The 27,850-nt window shown below is 48.0% G+C and overlaps 1 protein-coding gene across 3 annotated transcripts in view; it reads left to right on the plus strand.

Annotated features, from left to right (window-relative positions):
• Nucleotides 1-27,850, plus strand: part of PTPRG (protein tyrosine phosphatase receptor type G) — a 771,055-nt gene that overhangs the window by 644,915 nt on the left and 98,290 nt on the right. For all 3 annotated transcript variants that reach the window (XM_055414236.2, XM_055414235.2, XM_055414238.2), the window contains exons 9-12: nucleotides 14,471-14,655; nucleotides 17,636-17,744; nucleotides 23,015-23,064; nucleotides 24,842-25,604. In XM_055414236.2, coding sequence (XP_055270211.2) covers nucleotides 14,471-14,655; nucleotides 17,636-17,744; nucleotides 23,015-23,064; nucleotides 24,842-25,604 — 1,107 coding nt within the window. The remainder of the gene's footprint in view (nucleotides 1-14,470; nucleotides 14,656-17,635; nucleotides 17,745-23,014; nucleotides 23,065-24,841; nucleotides 25,605-27,850) is intronic.

The following is a 27,850-nucleotide window of genomic DNA, read 5'->3' on the forward strand; positions in this document are numbered from 1 at the left end:
CTGCATTGGGAATGTGGAGTCTTAGCCACCAGGCCAGCAGGGAAGTCGCCGCTTTTCCTCTTTCTTTCTAAGCATAGCCAGGGGTCATCACAGTTCCTGGCTTCACTCCTGGATCCTCTCGGGACTGGTTTGTGATTCCAGAGCACTGGCTTGGACCCAAATGAGTGTCATGGCACGTGTCACAGGTACGTCTGTGGTAGAGAAGGTTTTATCCGCCCATCAACACAGTACTAACAGGTACTGTCTATCAAGTGCACAGAGCCCCGTGGTTTCCGTGCAAAAACGGCTTCCGAGAAGAGAGGAGCCTTCTCCATGAGGAGTATACTGAGCATTTCAAACTGTTGGTTTTCACCATTTAGCTTGAAGCCCAGCTCCTCCGAGCATATGGATCTGTGTGGGGAGGGGGTAGCTAAGAGGCAGAAGTGGGGCTGTTTCTCCCAAATGCTGCACAGGTGATTTCCCCCCTGGGGCCCACTAGGGGCGCTGCTTGATCTCATCCTGGTCTCTCCAATGGAAGTGGCATCTCTGATCTCTTGGGTCCTCTTACCCAAGGCCAGGTGGGCCTGCTTGAGACCAGTCCTCAGGTGTGGAAGACCCTGGACTAGACCAGAGAGGGCCATCTCTACCAAATGACCTGTTGGTACAGGTGCCAGCTTGAGACCAGTCCTCAGGTGTGGAAGACCCTGGACTAGACCAGAGAGGGCCATCTCTACCAAATGACCTGTTGGTACAGGTGCCACATCTAGGGATTGAAACAAGATTGGAATTCAACCAGTGGAGCACATCCAGTGGCTTCCTTGAGCCAAAACAAGTAAGAAACACAGGTACCTGGAATCAGATTCAGGGCTGGTAAGGTGAATGTCAGGTGAGAGCCAAAACACTCCTTTTAGATATAGTCGGTGCCTGAGTGATACCTAGTTCTAAGAGGAAAAGTACTTTAAGGACCAAATTCAAGCAAAGGAGTAAAGCACTAATACTTGTAGAGTCATGGTCATCTGGAATCAAAGATTTAAATAAAAGCCTGGCTAAACACATCAGTGTGGCTCACCAGTTGATCTGTTGACATGGCCATTGGGATCACTTAAAAAGATGTCTCATGGGGTCTTAGATCTTGGGTGGTGTTTAGAAAAGTCTCCCAGTACTGAGGACAGCTTTTGTTGTTCAGTCGCTAAGTTCTGTCTGCCTCTTTGAGACCCCATGGACTGCAGTACACCAGCTTTCCTCTTCTTTACCATCTCCCAGAGTTTGCACAAACTCATGTCCATTGAGTCGGTGTTGCCATCCAGCCATCTCATCCTCTGTCGCCTGCTTCTCCTCTTGCCCTCAATTTTCCCCGGCATCAGCATCTTTTCCAATGAGTCTGCAGTTTCTTCGTGATAAATGAGACCGTAACATCATGTCAGCCGTGGAAACTAGGAGACTAGTCAAGAGAAGGCCCAGCTTCAGTCTCAGGGCACTGGGCACTTGCCCACCTCAGACCTGCAGCCTGGTTTCTGGTACCGACCCTCCGTTGCCACCCGTGACTTAGAGCAAGGCTGCAGGTGAAGTTAAGAGGTACCATGAAGAAGCAATGCTGTGCATAATTAAAGTGGGATAGGTCCGCTGTGCCCTTTCGGCCAGCAAGCACAGCATGTTAATGTTGGGATGGAGGGAAGGGCTCTCGGGCGCATGGAATCCAGCCTTGCACCCAGGGTCTGAGAGGCAGGACTGGGATGATGTGTCACTCTGAACTTGGCCACCTCCCTTCGCACCAAGCTGAACAATGCTATTTCCTGCACAGGACAGAGGTACCTGCCCTGGCCTTTAGCTCTCAGAGGAAGACGGATATCATGCAGACACAAAGACTCCCAAGGAAGAAGGAGAGGTCCGGATGAGCGGATGAGCAGAATGTGGGAAAGTCAAACCTGCACGTTCGGAGGACTCTGGCTGCTGCTGTTGTATTTTTAAAATATTTGTTTACTCATTTACTTAGCTGTGCCACATCTTAGTTGCAGTGCACGGGATCTCCCGTCTTTATTGTGGCAGGGTCTTCTTTTATTTGTGGCATGTGGAGTTTTCAGTTGAGGCAAGTGGAATCTCATTCCCTGACAAGGAATCAAACCTAGGCCCCCTCCATTGGTTGCGTGGAGTCTTAGCCGCTGGACCACCAGGGAAGTCCCCTGATGTGTTTGGAGCCTGTGACTCCATCATATGCACCATGGAGACAGCTGATTGGATGAGAAAGGTTTCCAGTTTGTTGTCTTCCATGGTATTTGTCACACAGCTTCTGGTACTCAATTGTTGACTGAAAACTGAATTGTATTAACACACCAAAGCTTGTTCATGGGAATAGAGGGTATATCATTGGGGATGTAGAAAAGAACCCCAGGGGTGTGTTAGGAAAACTGCGTTCTCCCTCCTTGGTAGGTTTTCCACCTCCTGGGTGTTTCTCCTTTACCTTTAGGCAGAATCCTTCATTCCTGGTCACCAAATGTAGGACCAGGGGTTTCCCCACAGCAGGTAATTCTCTGCAGCACCAGCTGAGTGTCCTACCATGTAACCCAGCTCTCACACTGCCTGGCCTCTGGCCCACAAGGCTGCTCCCACCCCACTTCAGATGCCAGCCACCAAGGAGCGGATTCCCAAACTGCCCATAACTTCTGTCTGATTTGGTTACAAGCTGGAGGTTCACATTGTTTTTTCCTCTGCTTTGATTAATTTGATAGAGAGGCTCACAGAACTGAGGGAGGTATGTTTGCCAGTTTTTTGAAAGGTGTGACAAAGGTGACAGACGAACAGAGGTGAAGGGAGGCGTGGGGTGAGGTCTGAGCAGGTCCCCAGCACAGGACCTTCTGTCGCGGCTGTTGGGTGTGTTCACCCTCCTAGTGTATGGCTGTGTTTTCCTCTGTTTGAAGAAAACAGAACCACTAACTTGCAAAAGATAAATCCACCCTCGTGTTCATTGGGTTACTTACAAATACCCAAGATATGGAAACAACCTAAGTGTCCATTGATTGTTGCTGTTCAGCAACGAAGTCATGTCCAACTCTTTGCGACTTCATGGATTGCAGCACACTAGGCTCTTCTTTCCTCCACCACCTTCCAGAGTTTGCTCAAACTCATGTCCCTTGAGTCAGTGTTACTTTCCAACCATCTCATCCTCTGTTGCCCGCTTCTCCTCCTGCCTTCAGTTTTTCCCAGCATCAGGGTCTTTTCCAATGAGTTGGCTCTTCATATGAGTTGGCTCTTCACATGAGATGGCCAAAGTATTGGAGCTTCAGCTTCAGCATTAGTCCTTTCCATGAATATTCAGGGTTGATTTCCTTTAGGATAGACTGGTTTGATCTCCTTGCTATCCAGGGGACTCACAAGAGTCTTCTCTAGCACCGCAATTCAAGATGAATGGATAAAGAAAATGTGGTGTGTGTGTATATATATATTTATATATATAAATAATGGAGTAGTATTCTGCTGTAGAAAAGAATGAAATCTTTCCAGTTGCAGCAGCATGGATGAACTTTCAAGGGCTTCCCAGATGGCGCTAATATTTAAAAAGCCCACCTGCCAATGCAGGAGATGTAAGTTAGCTGGGTTCAATCCCTGGGTCTGGAAGATCCCCTGGAGGAGGCCATGACAACCCACTCCAGTATTCTTGCCTGGAGAATCCCATGGACAGAGGAGTGTAGTGGGCTTTGGTCCATCCGTTCCGTTCCGTCGCTCAGTCGTGTCTGACTCTTTGCGACCCCGTGGACTGTAGCCTACCAGGCTTCTCCATCCATGGGATTCTCCAGGCAAGAATACTGGAGTGGGTTACCGTTTCCTTCTCCAGGGGATCTTCCCGACCCAGGGATCGAACCTGGGTCTTCCCCATTGGTGGCAGACGCTTTAACCTCTGAGCCACCAGGGAAGCCTGTCCATAGGGTCACAAAACGTCGGACACGACTAAAGCAACTTGGCACACAGGCAGGGGTGGACTTTGGAGGTATTATGCTAAGAGAAATAAGTCAGACAGAGAAAGATAAATACCATATGGTCTCATTTATATGTGAAAACAAAAACCAAGGACATAAATAAAGGGAAGTGACAGGGGTGAGGATTGGGAAAAAGAAATGAGCTAGTTTTTGTTGGTTTTGTTTTGTTTTTTTGTTTAAATAAATGGATTTTGAAAGGAAATTTTTGAAAAGAGTAAGAGATGTTTCTAGTATCACTTGGGAAATTACAAGGTTTTAGGAGCTATGTGCCAGGAACCCGTAGCAAAGACCAATATATATATTTTCTATTGTAACAGGTTAGAGTTTGCATGATTTAAGACCGCATAGATTTAAAACTTGAAAACAGTTGCCCTCATGCTTGGGGGAACTTGGGGTCTCCCACATCTTGAGAAAGTGGTCCTCGAGTCAGAGCTGCCAGGGATGGACTCAGCTCCACACGCTTACTTCCTTTGAGACCTGGGCCTCCACCTCCTCCTCCTCATTCTCTGCTTGCCAAGTCATGCTAGTATTCTTCCCAATTTTCCCACCTCAGGGACTTTGCACAAGCTCTTTTTCTGTCTTCCATATGTAAGTTTCCTTCCTTCCTGCTCATATTATAAACACCTAATCATTGTTCAGATTTCAGTTCAAGTATCACTGTGCTCAGTAAGCTTTTCCTAACCAGTCTCTCAAATCTAGGTCAGAGTTCTTTATTAAACCATTTTACAGAGTGACTATGACATTTTCCTTAAAAGCATGTAATCACATACTCCTTACTGCTGGGAGTATTTAACCTTTTTGATGCCATGGACTCTCTTAGCCATCAGGTGAATCCCATAGACTTCTTCTCATACTGATGGGTTTTCGATCGATTACTGAAGAAGCCAATTATCCTCAGAATATATGAAAGTAATTTTTAATTGTAATATAATAATTGATCTGTTCCTTGATGAAGACATTCAATTATAAAACCTAGCAGCAGATCTAATAACCATTATAATTTCAAAATAATAATGAACATAAAGGAAAATTTGAAGTATTAGCAATAAATGCAATCAAATAGGAATGTATCTGATTTCTGTTGGTGATGTCACACAATTTCTGCTGACACTACGGCAGTTTCCAAAATTTGAAATATAAGGAAATGCTAAATTGTAGTTAGAGATTAGCAAAAATAAAAGTGTATTTTTTCCCATCCAAGTTAACACATTCCTGTGGATTCTCCCTAGAGCCCCTGAGGAGCCCCAGATTAAGAAGCCAGTTTAGCTGGGGTAAAGCAGTTAATGTCTGTTTCCCCTCTGGGCTATAATCTCCAGACGATCAGAGACCATGTCATCTTGTGTTCACATTTGTCCCTAGTTCCTTGCCGTATAGTAGGTGCTTAAAAAATATTTAACAGTTGCTACTTCTTGTAGCATCCTTCCAACACAGCAGCCAGTGTGCTTGCACGTTTCATAGATTTATTCCTGATGCTTCCACCCAAGCTTTATCCCAAACCACTCCACTTGGTGTGTCCTGAACCGAAGGAGTCTGACTCCAGAGTGACAAAGTGAGTGAATGACCCTCTTGAATCTCAGACTCTAAAACAGAGGTAATGATGGAACCAGCAGCCCCACAGAATGACCTGAGGATGTGATGACGTAATTTGTGAAACGCACAAACTCAGCCCAGAACCAGGCTCCTCTGATAGGACTCGTGACTGTTGCAGTGTTGTCATAGAACAGCACAAGTAAAGGCCCTGGGGTGGGCACCCTGCACTACCAGTCCTGTTTCCAACCTCCACATGATGGCTTGAGGGGATCACAAGCTTAGTTTGTATTTCTGATGGAGGGGAGCTGTACTTGGGCTGCGCCCAGTCTTAGAAAGCCTCGGAGGAGTTGGAGGCTACGCTGGAAATTGTCAAGAGATGCATACTTTCATCTGTCATTGAGAACAAAGAAAACCAGAAAGACAGAACGGATGGGAAGAAAGCTTTTTGCACAGACCGTTGTTAACCAGGGGGCTTTCCACTTAGCTCAGTGGTAAAGAATCCACCTGCCAATACAAGAGACACAAGTTCAGTCCCTAGGTCAGGAAGATCCCCTGGAGAAGGAAATGGCAGTCCACTCCAGTATTTCTGCCTGGGAAATCCCATGGACAGAAGAGTCTGGCGGGCTACAGTCCATGGAGTCAGACACAACTTAGCAACTAAACAACAGTATTAACCAGGGAGGGGGCACAGATCTGAGACTGGAGAGGAATGTATTGTGTCTGTATGGGACATTTTCCACCTTTCAAGCCCTTTGCATAACCCTCCTGACCTCTTCAGTACCGTCTTGCAGATGGGAGAACAGACGTGGGAGGTGTTTATGGATAGAGTATGTGTGATAACTGCACCTGTCTCCTTGGTATGGAGTACGCAGGCTGGGGCTAGTTCTGAGTCCTCCTCCCGCTCAGGGTGCAGAGCCCAGCCCAGTGGCTTGATCTCCCTGCTTGCGAGTATCTTCATTCATCTTTCGGGGAGAGGGTGGCCCTACGGGCCGTCTGAGAGGAAGGCTCGGAGCCTGACCCCTGGCAGGTGCTTGGCAGCTCCATCTAGATAAGAGTTCGGGTGTTGTCCTTCCCCCAAATGCCAGGGCTGGGACCCTGCTTTGACCCGGTTCTGGCGCTTCGCCCAAGTGGTGTCCCTTTCAGGAGCTCTTGGGCAGCGTTGGGGAAGGAGACACCCCCTCCCCCGCCAGAGTACCACGATGCCAGGTTTGAAGTCCTACATGATCAGCTTTGTGGGACTTCGTGTTTACCCAGACCTTTTTGATACAGCCCTTCAGAAACAGAAATCCTTCCCTGAGGCCATTTCTTTGGAAATTTTCCCTAAAGCGCTCCATATTCAAGGGTTCTTGAGCTAGGCCAGGCAAGAGCGCAGTGACAGGCATTAGGCGGTCTAAGGCCAGGCTGGTGGCTGAGAAGTTCCCACCTGCTCACGAGGACCCGCTACCTCCCCCATGGTCCTCCGCGGGGTCTGTGTGATGTCACCCCCATCCTGTCCCCACCCGGTCCCTGCTTCACAGGAGGCAGCAGTCTCTTGTCCGTTGGCAAGCTCCAGAAGAGAGCTGCTGCTACTGCTGCTGCTAAGTCACTTCAGTCGTGTCCAACTCTGTATGACCCCATAGACGGCAGCCCACCAGGCTCCCCCGTCCCTGGGATTCTCCAGGCAAGAACACTGGAGTGGGTTGTCATTTCCTTCTCCAGTGTGTGAAAGTGAAAAGTGAAAGTGAAGTCGCTCAGTCGTGTCCGACCCTTAGCGACCCCACGGACTGCAGCCTACCGGGCTCCTCCATCCATGGGATTTTCTAGGCAAGAGTATTGGAGTGGCTTGCCATTGCCTTCTCCGCCAGGAGAGAGCAGATGGCCCCAATCCCTGTGTTAGAGCCGTGCTGTTCATTTGACGCCTGATCAATAATTGCCCGTTGCCTCAGGTGCAAAACTCGAAGGGTCTGGTGCCGGGAGGAGGCCCCCGGGGAGGATTTCAAATCCAAATCATGTAAGGCACTTGGAACTTACACTGGCTTTCACAGAGAAAGTCTCCCGTTAGACTTCACTTTCACTTTTCACTTTCATGCATTGGAGAAGGAAATGGCAACCCACTCCAGTGTTCTTGCCTGGAGAATCCCAGGGACGGGGGAGCTTGGTAGGCTGCCGTCTATGGGGTCGCACAGAGTCAGACACGGCTGACGCAACTTAGCAGCAGCAGCAGCAGTTTATCTCTAAGGCCCCCAAATGAAGAGGATCGGGGGTGGGAGGGGGAATCTCTCATATATTTGTGAAACCACCGAGAAAATATCCCTGACGTTGATTGAGAATCAGAGGACCTTGGGTGCTCGGCTAGAAGCCTCTTCATTATGTAACGAGGGCTGGGATCATAATTAAAGGTGGTTTAGAAGGAAGGCAGGGATTCTCGGAGCCGGCGCCCAGCATCAGCCAAGATGCCTGTGAAATGCAATCAGATTCCAGTGGGAAGGTAATCAGGCCCCCAGAAGGGGAGGCTGATGTCAGGAGCACATCACGGGGGATGTTTGTTCAGAGAGCTGGGTGTGGTGCCTCCCGCCTGGTTAAAAGGCTTTGATTTTGTGCAAAAGGATGTATCAGCATTGGCCGACGCCCTGTGATAGGTGCAGTTGTGATGGTCATCGTCAAGGGCGTTGGGCACCTGCTTCCTGCCTAGGGCCAGTTAACTGTGAGTGAAGGCAAAGGAGGGCGGTGGGAACTGCAGCAGATAGGAGGGCACAGCCCCATCTGAAGGTGGAGCTCTGGAAACCACTGCTGTCTGTGGATGCAGGCCCAATTGAAAAGCCGGCTTTACATGTAACATATACCAGTTTTTAACAACTTACTGACCAGAGACGTATTAATACATCTCTTGTTACCCAAATGTTATTGACCAGAGTGTTTCGATATTTGCTTACATAATAAATCACCAGCCACAGGCGTTAGTTTCTGCAAAAATCCCCTGGTCAGTAATCCCCACGTGGACCTGGCGGTTTGTCCTTGTATGTGGCGCTGGGCCTCGGGCCCTCAGGTTCTGGCTGTGCCACAGTGTCCTTTGTGATCTTTACCCCAACCCTGTGAGGAGGGTACTGCCAGGTACCAGCCACCCATTTCGCAGACGAGAACACAGGGGTCTCTATGAGTCTGGCTCCAAAGTCCACTCTTTGTTCATTATACCAGCTCTTCTAAGCTGTCCCTTCTGTGATGTACCTCAGTGCCACTTTTATCTGATTGCTGGTTGGAATTTTGGTGGAGGTTTTGTAGGAAGGAAGGGTGTGCATCCCTGAAAAGGCCGGCAAAGTGTGAAAGCACAAGGCCAGGGCGTCAGGGAGACTGGGTGGAACTGGCCCGAGAGGAGTCCGTGAGGGGGACGTGGAAGGCGGCGAGGCTGGGGACATCGGAGCGGCCACGTCACAGGGGCCTGTGGGCCAGGGCGAGACCACGGAGTCAATTCCATCCACGCCATTCATTCAGCCCACATTTACAGGGAGCCCCCTGGGTGCCAGGCTCTGATTTAGTACCAGGGAATGTGTAGTAAACCGGGCAGCAGTGTGCAGCCTCCTGTGGAACTCACATTCTAGCAGTGAAGCATCATTACTCATTGCAGGCAGTCCACGAGGTCAGTGGCACGAAGCAGAGGAGGATCTCAGCTCTGTGGGAAGGGCGCCTCTCAGGCTGGGTGGGGGTCAGAATACCCAGTCAGTATGCTGTCGGTATGGTTGGATGGCATCACCAGCTCAATGGACATGAGTCTGAGCACACTCCCAGAGATAGTGAAGGATGTGGAAGCTTGGTGTGCTGCAGTCCATGGGGTTGCAAAGAGTCGGACACAACTTGGCCACGGAATCACAAAACGTGTTTCAAGCAAAGATTTGGCCTCCCTTTAGCTTCTGTGTGTGGCATCAACAAACCATTGATCCACAGGCCGAAACTCTCCCCACCAGCACCTTCTGTGCACCCAGGAGTTGAGAGTGGTGTTTATATGTTAAACAGTTGAAGAAAATCAAGAAAGAGGAAGATTTCATGGCACATGAAAATGGTATGAAATGGAAACACAGGGTTCATAACCATTTTCACTGGAGCACGTACACACCCGTCACGTACAGATGACCTGGGCTGCTTCTGTGCTTCAAAGGCAGAGCTGGGTATTCGTGACGGAGACCACATGGCTGGGAAAGTCATGCGCACTTACTGTCCTGCCCTTCACAGGGCAAGTGTGCCCACTCCTGTCCTAAGTCCTCCCCGTGATCTGCAAGTGCTTCCTCCCATTCTGGCCCAGAACACCCACCGTCTCAGGGAGGAGGAGAGCAGAAGGGCAATTCCTGCCCCACCTACTCATCCCTTAGGCTTAGCTGGGGGTCCTCTGCCTGCAGGCCCCTGACCTCTGCTTCCATGTATAACCTTTGACAAGCATGCATCTTTGAAGGCCCCTTCAGTTATGGCTCAGATGGTGAAAAATCCATCTACAATGCAGGAAACCAGGGGTCAGGGAGATCCCCTATAGAAGGGAATGGCAACCCACTCCAGTATTCTTGCCTGGAAAATTCAGCAGAGGAGCCTGGAGGGCTGTAGTCCATGGGATCACAAAGAGTCAGACACGAGTGAGCACCTAACACTTTATTCAGTTACTGAATTCTCCCCATGGCAGGTGGTCCCGTTAGAGTGAGGCCAGACCTGCCTGTTTTGTGAACTTAAACCAATTATTTTCTTACCCTTTAAGACAGTGGAATTCTATACTGTCATCAAAACAGTAATACCAAATTCTTTTTTTAATATATGTATTTATTTGTTTATTTGCCTATGCTGGTCTTAGTTACAGCATTCAAATTCTTATCTGTGGCATGTGGGATCTAGTTCCCTGAGCCGGTATCAAACCCGGGCTCCCTGCATTGGGAGTGTAGATCTTAGCCACTGGGTCACCAGGGAAGTCCCCCACATTCTTCTTCATAAGACAATATTTCTATGATAAGTGATATTACTTATTACTTATTATATTACATATTCAATATGACTTACTGATAAGTCATATTGAAATATTGATACGACTGAAGTATTGATAAGACATTATTTATAGACTTAAAACAAGAAACTCACTCTTAGAGCCACAATGCATTCTATCCCATTTATGTCAAGTTGTATGTATATGTTTTTGCAAATGTACAAAGATGTTGGATCCCCAGAAAGTTAACAGTAGTTATCTCTGGATCCTGAGATTATGGGTGATATTTTTAAAACTTTCTTCTTACTTTTTTGGATGACTTTGGTTGCTTTTTAAAAACATTAGCATGAATCATCTTAATCAGTAAAGAAAAAGCCAGCTATTTTAATTTCAAAGAACAAATAAGAAGAATGGTTGCATCCGCCTGTGGGTGATAGAATTATTTATGTGGTTGTGATGTAACTGGTAGACACGTGCATTCCCATACGGCTCATCCCTAATTGGATCTTCAGAATAAAGGAGATAAGTAAGAACATGGGGGAAAGTGAGAAAAGATCTAGAAGTCAGAAAATCTGACATGGTCATCATTGGAGGGGACACAGTCTTCCCAATATATAAATCTCCTTGGTTCATTATTGGCATTTGGATAGATCGGAATGTAGATCTTTTCCTGGTTCACCCCCTCCTGTCCCCCAACCTTGACTCTCTCTAGAGAAACTAAGCCACTCAGGGTATTTTTTTAAATGATGTGTTGGCGCCACCTAGTGTCAGCACCCTGTCATCTCACCCCCCCGTCTCCGGAGGAGCCGACCATCACATTCATTGTTTGATGTCCCTGCTCTGGTGGCATTTGCGCAGCAGGCAGCGAAATGCCTCCCGGGGTTCTGCAGGGCAGTGGGGATGCCTCATTAATTTATCCCTTCCTTCCTGTCTCAGTTGCACAAAGCGAATCTGTCCGACTGAAGCGGGGTTTGGCAGTTGAAGAGCAAAAAAGGATGCCTCCCTGTCAAAACCAATCTCCGCTTTTCTCCAGCAGCTAACTCCTTAAAGCCCGTCCCTGCTTTTCTGGCAGGAAAGCCATCTTCCCCAGGGCTGCCTTGGGCTTGGGGCTCTTGTGTAGCAAATAGCGGACTCTGGCTTGTGTGGGCTGCTTGGCTTGGAGTTGGGCTCCCGGGAGAAACTAACATCAAGCTGCAGTCCTCCAGGGCTGCCTCCCTCCTGCTTGCTGCAGCGCAGAACTGTTCTCCCTGGTTCCCTCGCCCCCATGACCCTCCTTGTCCAGCACGTCATCGCCTTTGCCTGTTTGCACTAGAACCCGATCCTGTATTCCTTTTCTCTCCCAGCTCAGCAGGCACCCCCACTGTCTGCAGCACCTCCTCCCAGGCCTCTCTCCTCCTCTCTTAGCACAGCTGAAGCTCCAGGGAGCTTTGTGAAGTGCCCACCTGCCTGTGTGGTTCTGTGGTTCAGATCTTTCCCGAGGCTTCTGAGTGCTGTAGGGTAAAGGCTGGGATTTCCCTCTGGGTGTGTGAGGCCTCCCGCCTTGTTCCCTGTGCCCCGATCCAGCCCCACTGCCTGTCTTTGGTTCCCCCAGGCCTTTTGCCTCCTGAGGTCCCTGGGCCCCCCCGCCCCTCCTCCCCTGACTCCCACATAGTGAATGTCCACTCAGTCCTCAGTTGGCTGTGTCTTCTTCCAATGGGGCCTTTCCTGGACTGCGTGGCGTGAGTCAAATCTCCTGAGAAAGTGCTTGGAAAATGCAGCACGGCTTTCCTTCCCTTACCCGCCCCATCCTGGTATTACAGTAACTCCACACATGGAATCGCTGTCTTCCCCCCTTTAGGCCAGCAGTTCTCAGTCAGGGATGGTTCGCCACCCTGGGGATGTTTGGCAATATCTGGGGACATTTGTGCTTGTTATAACTTGGCAGGAGGCATACTGGCATCATGTGGGTAGGGGCCAGGATGCTGCTAAACATCATACAGGGCACATGGCAGCCCCCAGGAGCAGAGAATCGCCTGGCCCAAGAGGCCAGTGGATTACTCAACTATAAAAAGGAAGGTGTTTGAGTCAGTTCTAACGAGGCAGATGAGCCTAGGGCCTGTTATCCAGAGTGAAGTAGGTCAGAAAGAGGAAGACAGATATCGTGTATTGACGAATACATGTGGAATCTGGAAAGATGGTATGACGATCCTACGTACAGGACAGCAAAGCAGACACAGATGTAAAAAGCAGACTCTTGGACTCAGTGGGAGAAGAAGGTGGGATGATTTGAGAGAAGAGCAGTGAAACTTGTGCCTCCCTGATGGCTCAGACGGTAAAGAATCTGACTGCAATGCCGGAGACCTGAGTTTGATCTCTGGGTTGAGAAGATCCTCTGGAGGAGGGCACGGCAACCCACTCCAGTAGTCTTGCCTGGAGAATCCCCATGGACAGAGGAGCCTGGCGGACTACAGTCCATGGGGTTGCAAAGAGTCGGACACCAGTGAGCGACTAAGCAAAGCACAGCACGTTCATGTTACCGTGTATAAAATAAATAACCTGTGCAAGTTTGATGTATGATGCAGGGCACCCAAACCCAGTGCTCTGTGACAGCCTAGAGGAATGGGGTGGGGAGGGAGAGAGAGAGAGGGATGTTCAGGAAGGAGGGGACACATGTATGCCTAAGGCCTGTTCATGCTGATGTATGGTAAAAGCCATCCCAACATTATCAAGTTTTTTCTTCGAATTAAAATAAATAATTCAAAAATGTCTTTCGAGAAAAAGGAAAACCCTGCCTCAGAGTGGAAACCCCATGGAGGCAGGAACCTTGGTCACTGGGAAGGAGGTCGTCTGGAGAGCCAAAATGCCATTTAAAGGCTGACTCAGCACCCTCAGCCCTTAAATGGGCCTGTCTGTAGACAGGTACAGAACCACCGCATCCCTTCAGAACCGCCAGCCAGAAGGAGCAAGTGGGAGGATGAGCCTGACTTTTCCTTGTGCTCTCCCTTTATCAGGATAGTTATACAGAGTCCTGCTGCTCCCAAGAGAGTCATCCTGACCTTTTGTGCCTTTGCTTTAAAAATGATTTGAAGTCCGTTTTTAATTTTGTTTACAGTCTGGTCTATTTACAGTAAAATTTGATCTACTAGTTTTAGTCAAGACATTCCACAAGTCAGTCGGCCTTGGTTTGTAACAAAAATTTTGTTGTGGAAACAAAGGCCAGATGACTAGGCAAGATTAAAAGAGGTTAACGCATTATAACAGCTGAATCTAACCCATGGTGTGGGGGGAAAGGGTTGTAGACAACCTTTGGAGACGAGTGGGGAAATTGGAATGTGGATGATGTTTCAGATAATAAGTTAGGGTTTATTTTCTTAGGTACGAGAGTAGTCAGTGCCAGCTGCTATAGACTGGGTGTCTTAAATCAACAGAAGTTTATTTCTCACAGTTCTGGGGGCTGGGAGGTCTGACATCAAGGTGCTGGACTCACTCTCCGGTGAGAACTTGCTTCCTGATGCACAGGCAGCTGTCTTCTCACTGTGTCGTCATGTGGGGAAAGGGGTGAGGGAGCTCCCTGGGGTCTTATCAGGACCTTCATCCCACTTTCGGAAGCTCCACCCTCACGATCTACTTGTCTCCCCATGCTCCACCTCCTGTTACCATCTCGTTGGACATGAGCTTTCAGCACATGAATTTAGGGGCACACAGGTACTCAGATCCTCGTCCTTACAGAAGAGAATGTCCTTATTCATGGGAGATACAGAGCCAAGTATTAAGGAGTGAAGTTCAGAATGTATATAACTTGTTTTCAGAGATAAAGCAGGAAAATGTGTGTTGTATGTCTGTGTGTTGTGTGTATGTTGTGTGTCTGTGTGTGGTGTGTGTGTGTGTGTGTGCAGAGAGAGGGAAAACAGGTGTGGGAAAATGTTAGCAGCGGGAGGATCTAAGTGGCGGAAGTATGGGTACTCCCTGTCCTACCGCGCCAGCGTTTGGAGGCCGTGGCCTTCAGGAGCTCGGGGCATGTGGACACGTGTGCCGCGGGGCGCTGAGCGGGGCGCTGAGCTTGGCCATGTGTGTCCAGTCTGCAGCTCCCCACCCATCCACATGAAGGTGCAGCCGCTGAACCAGACCGCGCTGCAGGTGTCCTGGAGTCAGCCGGAGACCATCTACCACCCGCCCATCATGAACTACATGGTGTCCTACAGCTGGACCAAGAACGAGGACGAGAAGGAGAAGACGTTCACCAAGGACAGCGACAAGGACTTGGTAAGACCTCCTTGTTCTGAGTCAGGGCGTCCACGGCACTGGGCGGGGGGGCCCCTGCGCATCTCCTGGGGCGCTTCCTCTGTGACATTCCAGCCCCGTGCCGCCTTGCTGGTGAAGATGGGTACCGCCGTGGACAGCCTACAGCGCCTGCTTGGGCTCCATCCCGCCTTACACTTGCCGGCCACACCACCAGGAAGAGAGTTCATCTCTTTGTAGTTAGGCTTTCAAAACTGACTGCTTTTTCTTTCATTATCAGAAAGCCTCCACGAAGCCCTCGCCATCTGACAGCATTATCGTAAACGTTAAGTGAGTTACACAGTTGCACAGCGGGGCCGGGCACGGTGTGAGCACTGTGTCAGTACTGGCTGTTACCATTACTGCAATTATTTCCCCTCTGCCTTCCTCCTCCCCACTCCTACTCTTGTCACCCCCACCAGGCAACCCTCTGCAGTCCCCACCGCTCCCACCTGTCACATTTCGTCTGCCTCACGCCTTCTTACCTGCGAGACCCCGGCGACCATGCCATTTTTAAACACAGTTCTCAGGCTCTCAGACCCTGTAATACCTGACTTCACTTTTGAGCTACACGTGCCCAATTCCATGTTTCATCTTAGATGTGCATAAATATTTAGTGGCCAGCCTCCAACAAGGCCCTTGAGAACAGATGTTTGCAGAAGCCAAGTCTTCTTCCCCCAGAAAGGCAATCACTCCAACAAGCGCTGGTCTTTACACCTCTGCCCGGAAACTCAAAGTGACACATTTGGGTTTGAAAGCCTGGCGTTTATTGTTAATCAAAAGAAGTCTTTGGGATAATGAAGCCCATCATTGTATATGTACATGAAAAATGTAATAGCACCGAGTGGGATTCTTAATGACTGCTACTGCTTTTTTTTCCTCCCAATGCAGTCCCCAGGGCCCGTTCAATCACTTACAGAATAATACTTTTCGTATTGCTTCAGATGACGATTCTTTTACTTCATTTCCATTTATATTTTCAATTTCCCCACTAGACGTTGTTATCTGGGTCACATTAGGGAATGATGAGCTTCATGAAATCGGAGAGGAATCTGTTGAAAGGTACCCAAGATTGTGATCTGTTTCAACCTTTTCTCTTGTCAGGACCAGAAGTCCGGGAGGGAGGTTTCTCTTTCTGAGCTAAGGGGGCTTGCATTAATCAGCGGAAACTAGCTAGGTGCTTATTCGGTTTCTTACACTAAGTGGGAGATAATTAAACATGCAAAGATGAATAGATAGTAGCTCAGAGTGGATTCTCATAAATCCCTGCTTAGAGGAAGCGAAGATTTTTGCTCTGCACAGGAGCCGAGGTCACAGGTTTAGAGACTGAGGCGTAAATGGGTTTCAGAGAAAGAGAGATGTAGAGAAAAACGTGCTTTGACAGCAAGTTCTTTTTTTTAATAAGGATTTGTAGGGGTGGTTCTTTTCTTTGGGGACACACAAAATTAATTTTCTTAATTCCCCAAGAAGTCAAGAGTGCTGACTTAGTGGCAGCAAAGCTTTTTCCAATTTAGGATTCTTGTGGCCCAGAAACATTTCCCAAGCATTTTCCTGGCTTTTGCCAGCATCCCCCCAATACACACACACCCTCACTGCCAACCTGGGGAACAGGTGTTGTTGCCTGCCTTTTCCAGAAGGTAGGCTGAAAGTGAAATAACTGGACCCTAACCTCCTGCTCTCCCCAGGAATACATTTGCTAGGCAACAGGCAGCAGGCATGGCCGCAGTAACCTGTTAATGCCTCTGCAGAGGTTTTCAGTAGCTACCCTGGGGGAAAGCCACTCAGTGGTTAAGCTCCCAGAGCTGCTTTCTGGACCTGGCCCAGAATTCCGTGATGAGACAGTTCATCATCAGGGAGTCTTTAAAAATCAGTTGCTTTTGCTATTTGTTTCTTTCGGCAAGCAAGCCCTGCCAACTTTTTAGGCATTTTCCATTTTCTGATTTTTAAAAGTCTCTTGGAGTAAAGCTTTGCATGATGGGGATCTGGATTTGGCTTCTGACTTGGGACCAGGAAGCTTTTCTCTTGAAAGAGTCGGAGAGTTAAGATTTTAGGTTTTAAGGTATCTATGCGCAACTACTCAACTCTGCCAGTGAAGGGTGAGAGCTGCCACAGCAACAGGGAAATGAATGGGTGTGGCCGTATGCCAATAAAACTTTATTTACAAAAACAAACAGCGGGCCAGATTGGGACTGTAGGCTGTCACTTGCCAACCCTTGTGTTAGACCAGGGGCAGGGGCATGGTTTCTATTGTGTGATGAGGGCTACCAGTGTACAAGGCTTCCTTGACCTCTGTTGTACAGCAGTCACAAGAATCCTGCGAGGGAAATCTTACTCTCTCCGTTTAACAGCTGGAGAGGGCAGAGGCCAAAAGACATTGAGCAGCTGACTCAGAATCACACAGCTGGTGAGTGGCATGACACAGGTAGATCTCTTGTCCTCTGACTTCCAGTCAAGTATTCTTCCAGTTTCGTGCCTTGTGTTATCTAAGGTCAAGGTACAACAGTGCCTTTAAACTGCAAAGAAACAGTAACACACAGACTTCGTTGTGGCTGCTCTAAACTCTGCATGGCCCTGGAAATTCAGTACACTTGATAATTCTAGACGGTAAATCATTATCGTTTACAAGGTAGAGCAGTTTTGAGAAAAGTCCCAGCCTCATGGGTACAAACAGGGCTGAAGGCATGCTCCAAGAGAGTCAAGCATCTGTGTCGAGACTGGTGTTCCTTCTCTTACTCTATATATTTTTGTGTTGAAAACATGTTTGCAGGTGAGGTTCCTTCTGAACGCTTGTTCCTTTCAGAGTGAGCCTTTGGTCAGTGAGGAAGCACCGTGTTTGTTGGGCTTTGCCATGGTACCCAGAAGCCTACATGTGATGCGTAACAAGTCTTTTATGTTCAGCTTTCGAATGTACAGTGTGCTCTGGCCTTTAGCACCAGCTCACTCCTGTCCTTTCCTCGCCCTGCAGAAAGCCACCATCAGCCACGTCTCCCCTGACAGCCTTTACCTGTTCCGGGTCCAGGCCGTGTGTCGCAACGACATGAGGAGTGACTTCAGCCAGACCATGCTCTTCCAAGGTGAGGAGCTGGCCTTCTCGCCTGCCCTGGGCCCTTCTCCTTTGGCCTTTGTCTTTTTTCCTCTTCGGGTACTTGCACATGAGACTACGAACCTGGCCTCAACATCAGTGTGGGTTTTGCAGTCATACATGAAAAGCCTAGGCCGTTTTGGCCTGTCTTTTATGTAGGGGGTTTCGCAGGCCAGAGGAGGGGAAGAAGGGTGAAGTGATTGTTTTTTTAAATTACCATTATTTTCCAACTGTGGAGATCCGAGCATGTGTCTCTGCTACTGTGTCAGATCACAGAATCATGTCCTAGTCACGTGGAGGAGTACTGTCTTTGGATTCAGTTAGCTGATTTAGGGTCTAGTGGAATGGTTCAGGTCAGCTGTGGGGCATGGCAAGAGGAGAATTCACTTTGGTGAAGAATTTAAAGGAGCTCTTAAAAACTTTGTCATTAAAGATGTCATCTTTAAATGGAATATTTTTTAAACCAAAATCAGTGTAAAATACCCACGAACAGCAACAAAAAAATCAAAACTTTTCATGAAGACAGGATATTCTCTGTCTTAGTTGCCCCACGATCATCTCAGTCCTGGTCCCAGTAAAACTTGACAAAAATTAGCAGCTGGCCTGCGGGCTGTAGTTGGCAGACCTGGTTTTGTGAAGGGCCCTAAGATCAGTGTGGAGGGAGCGACCAGGGCATCAGGCTTTGCTCTGCCTGTCTGATATCCTCCCTGGCAAGGTTCTTTACTTCCTGGATCCTTGGTTTCAGAGACACAAACCAGGCCAGTGTTTCTTAACATTTGTGAGTTATGTATCTGGGGTGAAGGCTTTGGACGTTTTCCCTAGAAAATGCCAGAAGTTTGCGTGTCATAGCTTGCGGGGTCTCAGAAACCTATGGACCATAGATCTGGCTTCACTGTCTGGAATCCTGTGAAAAAGGCACATTCACGGGCCCCTCCCAGACTAATCATCTCGGAATCTCAGAGGATGAGGCCCAGGAATCTGAATTAGAACTAGATGGCTCAGGTACCAGGCATGCAATGAGAGATGGAGAAGTTGCTGACTCCATCATGCCCTGGGCCCTGACATGAGAGCCCCAAGTTGAGTCTTGGCTGCCACTGGATCTTTCTGTGACTCTGAAAATGTTGACTAATGTCTCTAAGCTGCGATTTCACAGTCTGAAGGTGGTGGTTAGGAGAATAAAGCTCTCCTGGGGCCCTTGTCAAGTGACAGGGTGATGCATGTTATGTAATTAGCACAGAGCCTAGAACCAAGCTCAATATCCCCTTAGTGTGAGGCTTAGTATAAAAGATAATATGTGATGAACGCAGAGTAGGAACCCCTTCAGCTGAGATTCCCTCCAAGGATCCTTTCTAGCTTTGCAGGTTTGCATCTAGTATTGAAAGAACCTTTGCTGACATTCACATCCGCTCATCCTTCCATTTAAACTACTTGAAATTAGCATGGCTGTATTTTTTTCACGAGTAAATCGCACTCAGCATGTGTCCACCTGAATGTACGGGCCATCTGCTTGTGTTGAGGAGAGTCCACAGGCCGAGGCCAGGCCTGTCTGGGCTAGCCCACGGGAGCCAGCAGGGGTAGCCAGAGCGTGAGCTTGCTGAGGCCGGGGCCTGGCAACTTTAGGCACATAAATCATGATTAGGCTGTCCATGCGCTCTAACTATGAACCCAGAATCTGCAAAACCGCCTTTCCTGATTAATAGGCCCCTGAGCTCACTAGCTTCTGCACAGACTTTGAAAAATGAAATGTTTGTAATATATTGCAGTTCCCAAAAGCCTCGTCAGCTGTAAGTTCCGAGCACGGAATAGTTCAAACATCTGATCACGGTGACTCCGTAAAGATGGCTGTGCCTCCTTTGCCTGAAGACTTCCCTTGCTCAGGGGTGGACGTGCATTCACTCATTTTCTGTATCGGTGTTCGTCCCTGCATGTTGACCAAGGGACACATGGTGGCCTTGGGGTCTTCCCTGCACCTTCCAGTGGGCGGTGGAAAAATGAAATCTGCAGGTCAGCTAGCACACCTTTTCTGGTGAGCCAGCTAGGAGCTTGTGAGCAGTAGAGCCCAAAGTTCAAAACAGAACAACTTTTACGAGTTCAGTGTTAAAAGGAAAAGAAAGAAACTTAGGGAATTTCATGGGCACTTTGTTAAGAATAATTAGGTTTCGCCTTGATAAAGTTTGCCTCTGATTTGGCAGCATGAGAAAGCCATGTGGAATATTTTCATTATTACAGTAAATAACACGGGTTTCCCTGGTGGCTCAGTGGTAAAGAATCCGCCTGCAGTTTAGGAGATGCAGGACATGCGGGTTTCGTCCCTGGGTTGGGAAGATCCCCTGAAAGAGGAAATGGCAACCCACCCCAGTGTTCTCGCCTGGAACATCCCATGGACACAGAAGCCTGGCAGGCTCTGGTCCAACGGGTCACAAAGAGTCGGACACAACTGAAGTGACAAAGCACAGCACATGGTAAATAACACAATATTTATGTCCTGTATAACATAATAAATAAGTGATGCTTACCTTACTGTAGTAAGTATGATAATAATAATGGTGATCATTGTCTGTGGAGTGGCTCCCAGTTACAGAGTGTTTGGCCCTAAGTCATCTCATCTGACCTCGTGGCAGCTTGTAATGTAGACTTTATTTTCTAGAGGGGGAAGTGATGTTCTGAGCAATCGATTAACTTCTCCCCCCCAAAAAAAATTTGATTTCTAAGCAGAGTCCAATTCTTATTCCAAAGTCCAGTCATTTATACACAATGATGAACCGCCTCAAAGCATAAATATTATCCTGTATCCTGAGTCTTCAACAAACAGCTCAAAGGATTGATTGCCAATTGTTCAAAAGTTTTTTTGCAGGTCTCAACATTCTTGGAAAATAAGGGCTTGTAAGCCTTCTCTTTGAGCCACAGACCCATCAGGCAGCCTGGCCAAGCCATCATATCCTCTCTCAGAATGGTTTAAAATAAATAAATAAAATACATAGGAAAGGAAACCAATTACACTTAGATAACAGTTGTCAAAATATTTTAAACACGCAAATCGGCAACGTAGTCTTGCTGCCCTTTTATGAAAGTATTAAATGACAAGTGGTGGGTCTGTTAGCGATGGTGATTTCTGAGTAGCAGTGAACATAAATGATACTTCAAAATAGCTCCAGCAACTGTGAGGCAGTGGGAAAATATCCCATTTCAATCATAGACAGAGACGCAGGATGGTCCTGCTAAATACAGCTGAGATTCCAAGCATCCATTCCTCTTGCAGGAAGAAGCTACATCTCCCTGACAACTCAGTGGAGACATGTGTCGCTTTTTTCCCCCATCTCTGAATTCCACCAGGCCGATGGACTGGTGATCTGAAAAGCCCTGTAGAAGTTTCCTAGTCATCACGACCAGCACTGACCCCAGTGGGAACTGTTCAGGATCAATGAATAAAGGCACAGTGATGGAGTGGCCACTGAGTTTGTTGGCCTTAAATTAAGGCCTCTGTAAAGGGCAGGAAAAGCAGATCTCTTAGGAAGCTTTCTTCCTGTGTTAACAAAGGGAGGTGTGTATACCTGTCTGAGGCAGCACAGTATTGATCCCGGAGCAGCTCACTGATGGTGGTAGGTTATATTTAGTGCCAGGCAAGGACTGTTTGCTTCCTGGGCTGCCTCATCTGACCTGGTTGTATTGACGTGTAGATCAGTCTATTCCCCACAGTTGTCTCTTTACACGTTTCCTTTTCCAGCTGAGCAAAGTGAATATATCCTTAAGTTGGGGGTTGCAAATATAGGCGCCCTGTGGCCCAGCAGGGAGCCACATGCAAATAAGGCGGGACCATCATGGAAAACTGGAGAGGTGCCCTTTGAAAGGGGTTGATGGACCCTTCTGTTCCGTTCCGTCGCTCAGTCGTGTCCGACTCTTTGCGACCCCGTGGACTGTACCTACCAGGCTTCTCCATCCATGGGATTCTCCAGGCAAGAATACTGGAGTGGGTTACCGTTTCCTTCTCCAGGGGATCTTCCCGACCCAGGGATCGAACCCGGGTCTCCCGCATTGGAGGCAGACGCGTTAACCTCTGAGCCACCAGGGATGGACCCTTCAGTTCAGTTCAGTTCAGTCGCTCAGTCGTGTCCGACTCTCCGCGACCCCATGAATCACAGCACGCCAGGCCTCCCTGTCCATCACCAACTCCCGGAGTACACTCAAACTCATGTCCACAGAGTCGGTGATGCCATCCAGCCATCTCATTCTCCGTCGTCCCCTTCTCCTCCCGCCCCCAACCTTTCCCAGCATCAGAGCCCCTGCCAAATGTGGCGCTGCAGGAAAGTGAACTCAGTTTTGCCAAAAATTGCTATTTTTTTCAGGATGAGCAGGAAATTAGGATTTTCAGGTTAAAGCTGCTGTTGACAGTGAATTCGTTGTGTTTTTTTGTTTGTTTGTTTCTTTTTCAAAAAGCTTGCAGAGCAAATAAAAAAATAGTTGAGGACTTGCCCCACTTCTAATTTAGGTAAAAATTCCAGCATATACAAATGTTATTTATTTGGGAAGTTACTGGGTTTTTTGCACCTTTTTCAATGCCATATATGTATGGGAAGCAAATGTTTATTTTATATAGGGCTATTGTTTTTGAGATCAACACAAAAAGTGAGTCTGACAAATAGATTACACTTCTTACATTTTTTTAGGAAGAGATTAAAAAGTACTAGTTTAAGGTAAACTGTAATAAGTTTAGGATGCATATTATAGTCCCTGAAAGGATAACATAAGACATTATCACCAAAGAAAAGACAATAAAGAGTAACAGTGGAATAATATGAAGATCAGAAACAGACAAAATGTTGACAAAGGTCAGAGCGGTCGTGAGAACACCTCTATGGAGGCATGCGCAAACCTGCTGGGTGCTGGACAGTGTGTGTATTTTAATATGAGGGCGAGTTATAAAGCAGCAAAAAATAATGTGACTTTACACTGAAGATTTATGCGTTTTGCTGTATGTAAGTTTTATCTCAACTAAAAAAATGATTACAATTTTGTAAAGTTTTAAACTAAGAGCTTAAGACAAGAGTCAGAAACTATGGCCCACAGATACGTCCAGATACGGCCATCTGCATGTTTTTTGATGACTCACAAACTGAGAAGGGTTTGACATTTTTTGATAGGGAAAAAGGAGTATTTATAACATGTAAAAATTATGTTTTTCATATTTGTGTAGGTAAGTACAATTTTGTTGGAACAACAACAAGAAAGTTCTGCTCTTTACAGTATAATTTCTTTGCTTCTCAGCTAATACCACTCGAATATTCCAAGGGACCAGAATTGTCAAAACAGGAGTGGTAAGTATAATTGTTTTGTCATGGCTGGTTGGTAATTTGCATGCATGTCGAACTGTCACCACAAGGTGGCAGTATGATGTTGTCAAACTGCTCAATGAGAAATGGTTAAAATACTGAATAAATTACATTATACACTCCATATAATTCAGTGCAATACATTATTTTAAAAAGCTATGCAATATACTGTATTGTTTTGTCAAGATAAAAATTTTTAATGGTTTATAATTTGTAAGATCATAGGATGTAAGAATGCAAAGGAGTAGGGACAGGCTAAGATTGAAAGGTTGTTATTTGACCAAAGGTATATGAATTTGCACATGTCTGCAGCCTCAGTATCTAAGTTTTGTCCTTTCTAGTACAACTAATAATTGTAAAAATAATTGCAATGTTGGTAATAACAAATCCTACAATATATTAAGTTTTTCCTGGGTTTCAGGCACAGAATATTAGTTTATTTACCCCTCACAGCATCCCACAAGTTTGGTATTACTATGACTCCCATTTTATGGATGAGGAAGCTGAGGCTCAGTGAGTTAATGTGCCCAGCATCTCCCAGAGAGCAAGTGAGGTACCATGCTCCAGCCAGACTGTCTGACTGCTCCGTCTCCAGTGCCTTATCATGGGTGGCACCTGGCATTTCATTCACCAACTTCAAAACTCATCATTGGCTAACTTGATCATCATTTAAACTACAGACTTTTCAAACTGAAACCTGATGAGACAGTGGTGAAATTTAAGTGGTTCTGGCTGTATTACTTTTAACTACATAAATGATAGGATGGAATTCTGGATTCCGCATATGAGGTTTCAAGAACTAAAATTAAACGAATAAGTCAGAGCAGCACTTATTTTTGTAAGATACCGTGTGCACATACAGTCCCTCCATGAAGCCTGATTTAGTAGGATGGGAAGAATGAGCTGAGATTTGTATCTAGTCAGCCGCACCTCTGCCCCTTAACATCTCTGTGCCGTGTTTTCCTCACCTGTAAAGTGGGGTGATGTTCACATGTGTCCCAGGGAGAGCCTGGGATGCCCAGGCACATAGTTGGAGCTTTTTAAATGGAATTCTTACTGTCATCTATACAAGCATGTATTTCACTATGATTAAATCTGGAGAGTCTGAAATCAGATATGGCAGGTGTCCAGCACCCGACCCAGGGATGCGGGTGTAAACCGGCTCCCGAGGCCTGCAGTGTAGAGCATGGCCCGGCCACCGCAGACATGTACTGGCCACTGTTCTCTGTCCATCCACTTCCTCACTTGAAGATGTGCAGTCAGATCCTGGAGAGCTTCCGTAGACCTCAGGGCTGCGAATTGTCCACACATGCCACATGTATGCAAAAGCTCCTGCCGCCTCCAGTGTCACCCCAGCAACACGTGACCATCCGTTGTTGCCCGTGTTTTGCTTATTTGATGTTTGTCTTTCAGACAGGGTTTCCCAGGTGGGTAGAGAACCCAACAGCACGAATGCTGCTTACTGTTTTGCCACTTAGCCTCCTCCTCCTGAGCAATATCAGTGAAAAGTTGAAGTTGGGTTTGATATGTAGATTACGAATTTTAAGTAATTATAAAAACATGAAGAGCGGTGATGGTCCACTGCAGATGGCCTGTTGTCAGCTTTGGCACCAGCCTTTGGGAGACCCTGAGAATAAAGGTGAAGATGAGTGGAAGCCCCTGGAGGGTCGCATCCAGGGCCTGGTTCCTGATCCCAGTGACTGACACTCTGCTTTCTCTTCCTCTCTCCCTTCCCCCCACTTCCCTGGGCAACCCCTTCAAGCCCACAGCATCACCCGCCTCTTCGGCCGACATGGCCCCCATCAGCTCAGGCTCCTCCACCTGGACATCCTCCGGCATCCCCTTCTCCTTCGTCTCCATGGCGACCGGGATGGGCCCGTCGTCCAGCGGCAGCCAGGCGACCGTGGCCTCAGTGGTCACCAGCACGCTCCTGGCCGGCCTGGGCTTCAGCGGCGGCGGCATCTCCTCCTTCCCCAGCACCGTGTGGCCCACGCGCCTGCCCACAGCCGCCTCGGCCAGCAAGCAGGCGGGCAGACCCGTCCTGGCCACCACCGAGGCCTTGGCCAGCCCGGGCGCCGACGGCGATTCGGCGCCCAGCAAGGACGGTGAGGGCGCAGAGGACGGCGAGAAGGACGAGAAGAGCGAGAGCGAGGACGGCGAGCGGGAGCACGAGGAGGAAGGCGAGAAGGACTCCGAGAAGAAGGAGCGGAGCGGGCTGACCCACGCCCCGCGGGCGCGCAGCCACAGCCAGCCCACCGCCGCTCCCTCGGCCCCCGGCACCGCTGCCCAGGAGGGCGCGCATCAGACTACGTCCGGGCGCGAGCCGGCCCGCACTGCCGCCCCCACCGCCCGGCCCCAGGACCCCCTGGACCCCCGCTCGGTCACCCCCACCCAAGTGCCCCCCACAGTCACAGAGGAGCAGGACGAGGACAGTGATCCCGCGGGGCCCGAGGTGCCATCCAGGAAGCCTGTGCCCCCAGGGGACCGGTTTCCCGAGGACAGCAGGTTCATCACTGTTAACCCAGGTGAGCGGCCGCCCCTCCCCGAGCCCTCAAGCTGATGTGAACAGTCTCACCCTTGAAGAAATATTTGAGGGTAGAGACTGAAGATCCAGAGAGTGCTTAGTATTCCTGGAATTGTGTGCCTGCGTGTGTCTCTTTCTATTTTCTTCTGATAAAAATCACCTCTTCTATTTAAGTGGCTGGACTAACTAAGCCTTGCCTCCATACTTGCTTCCTGGTAAAGTCGACTTGCCTCAGAGTAACTCCAGGCACTTCAGCCACACCATGAAGTAAATGACAGAAAAAGACATCCATCTTAAGAAACGGATTCTTTCAGGTTTCTTTGCTTAGGCTCTTACCCAGCCCCTGTGTTTCTGGGCTGCCTGATTGGTGCCAGTCGCTGGCCAGGGTGCTGACTGAGGTGAGCGTGATGCCTGCAGCTTGAAGCTCACAGAATAAAAAAGGAGCTGGAATGCAGGGAAGTTAGGACACAGAAAGGTTGGAAAGCAAGTAAGCAAATCCATGGGCAAGCCAGAAACCTAGCTAACTGTTATTGGAGACTGTAAACGGTCATAGTAAAGGAAAGAAACAGGGTGGTATCAAAGAAAATAATCAGGAAGAGGGCAGAGCTATTTTAACCACCAAGGGCCACTTGGGGGAAGTGACTTTATATTAAAACTACAAGGGTGAGAAGCTCCAGCGTGGGGAGAACTGCCATTAGCTCACCCCAGCCTAAGAAACAGTGCCCCATTTGCTCTGTGAATTGTGCATTTTATGGATGATGACTCCAGGGCACAGCTGGTCTGCCTTCCGTGGGGAGGACATGATCCCCATCTTCCTGGCCAGGGGTGATTTTGTGACTCTGTCCTATGCTCACATTTTATTGAAACATCCTGTTAGTTTCTACAAGGGAGTCCTGAACATGAGGGGTTGTTATTGTTGTGGGGGTTTTCTTAATAAGAAAGTCTCTCTTTTGCCAGACTACAAGATGTTTAGTAACAATTTTTTTTTCTTTTTCTTTTTTTTTTTTTTTGCGTCTAAGCTGTTGTGGAGTTATAAGAGTGCAAAAAAAAAAAAGCAACTGGTAAATATTTATTTGCTTTTGCACTTGTAAACATTAAAATTCATCTAAAGCTGAGACCTCGTATGTTAAGATACAACTTAGAATAAATTTTCATGTTTTGAATTACGTTCCTCCTTAAAGCTGGTATGGACTCATGTTTTGAAGTGTGGGTCTGCTGTGGGTACTGCTCACTTTGTCCCAGTTTTAGGGGAAGATGCAGAGTAGCCCTCTCAGAATCGAGTAAAGGAAATATCAAGCCACTTGGGAAGCTGTTTGCAGCTCTTCCTGCAGGAGCAATGACATTCCCTACAGGAATTGATGTGGAAAAGTTGGATTTCTTGCGTTTGGAGATATTAAAAGAGATATTTGTGGAGTACCCACTGAATCCCAGGCGCTGGACTAGGCGTTGGGAATAGACTCTAGATCTAGTCAGGCTTGTGTTCTTCTGAGGTTTATGTTCTAATGGAAAAGCTTGAGAGTGTTCCAGTAAATAGATGCATTAACATCAAGTGCTGGAGTTGGGCTCAGGGACAGTTTTCATCCAGTGGTCAAGGAAGGGCATTTGAGTGGAGACCCCGGTGGTGAGAGGAGCTAGCTAGGCAGTGACTCATGGAACAACGTTCTGGGCTGTAGGAGCAGCAGGTCCAGAGACCCTAAAGTGGGGGCTAATTTGAATCAGTCAGGGAGCCATCAGAGGGCCAGTGTGTCCATACCCCCGAGGTCAGGGATGCAGGATGAGTTAGAGCAGAGCTCAGTTCAGAAAGGGGCTTGTCAGCCATGCTGAGGCTTGGGTTCTAAGCATTGTGGAAAACCAGCGGTGGATTTCCCCAGCAGAGTTACTCATCTGATGGACTTTTTCAGAAGGTCATTTCGGCCTCTCTGTGGACGTTTAGAGAGGCAGGAATGGACAGTGGAAGTTGAGTTAGGAGGTGATGACTGAGGCAGCTTGGAACAGTGTCTTTTCTCCACAGACAAGCAATGGGCCTGGAATTGATTTTCAGTCTTGAGCAGTTTCACTTGCAGACTAGGGGCTCTGGCAAAGTAGCCTTTCCAGCTGGCTCCTCTTAAACATTTCTTTGTCCATACTCCTGAAAAGCTCTCCAAGCGAAGAACTTGAAGCTTTGGCAGTTTGAGAGACTGGTGAGGGTGGGGGCCTGGGATTCAGTCCAGGTGAGCAGAAATGAGTTATTGCAGTGGCAGTCAAGTT

The sequence above is a fragment of the Moschus berezovskii genome, chromosome 24 (assembly GCF_049115385.1).
Source record: "Moschus berezovskii isolate FMDL1 chromosome 24, NW_MosBer_1.0, whole genome shotgun sequence".
NCBI classification, from domain to species: domain Eukaryota; kingdom Metazoa; phylum Chordata; class Mammalia; order Artiodactyla; family Moschidae; genus Moschus; species Moschus berezovskii.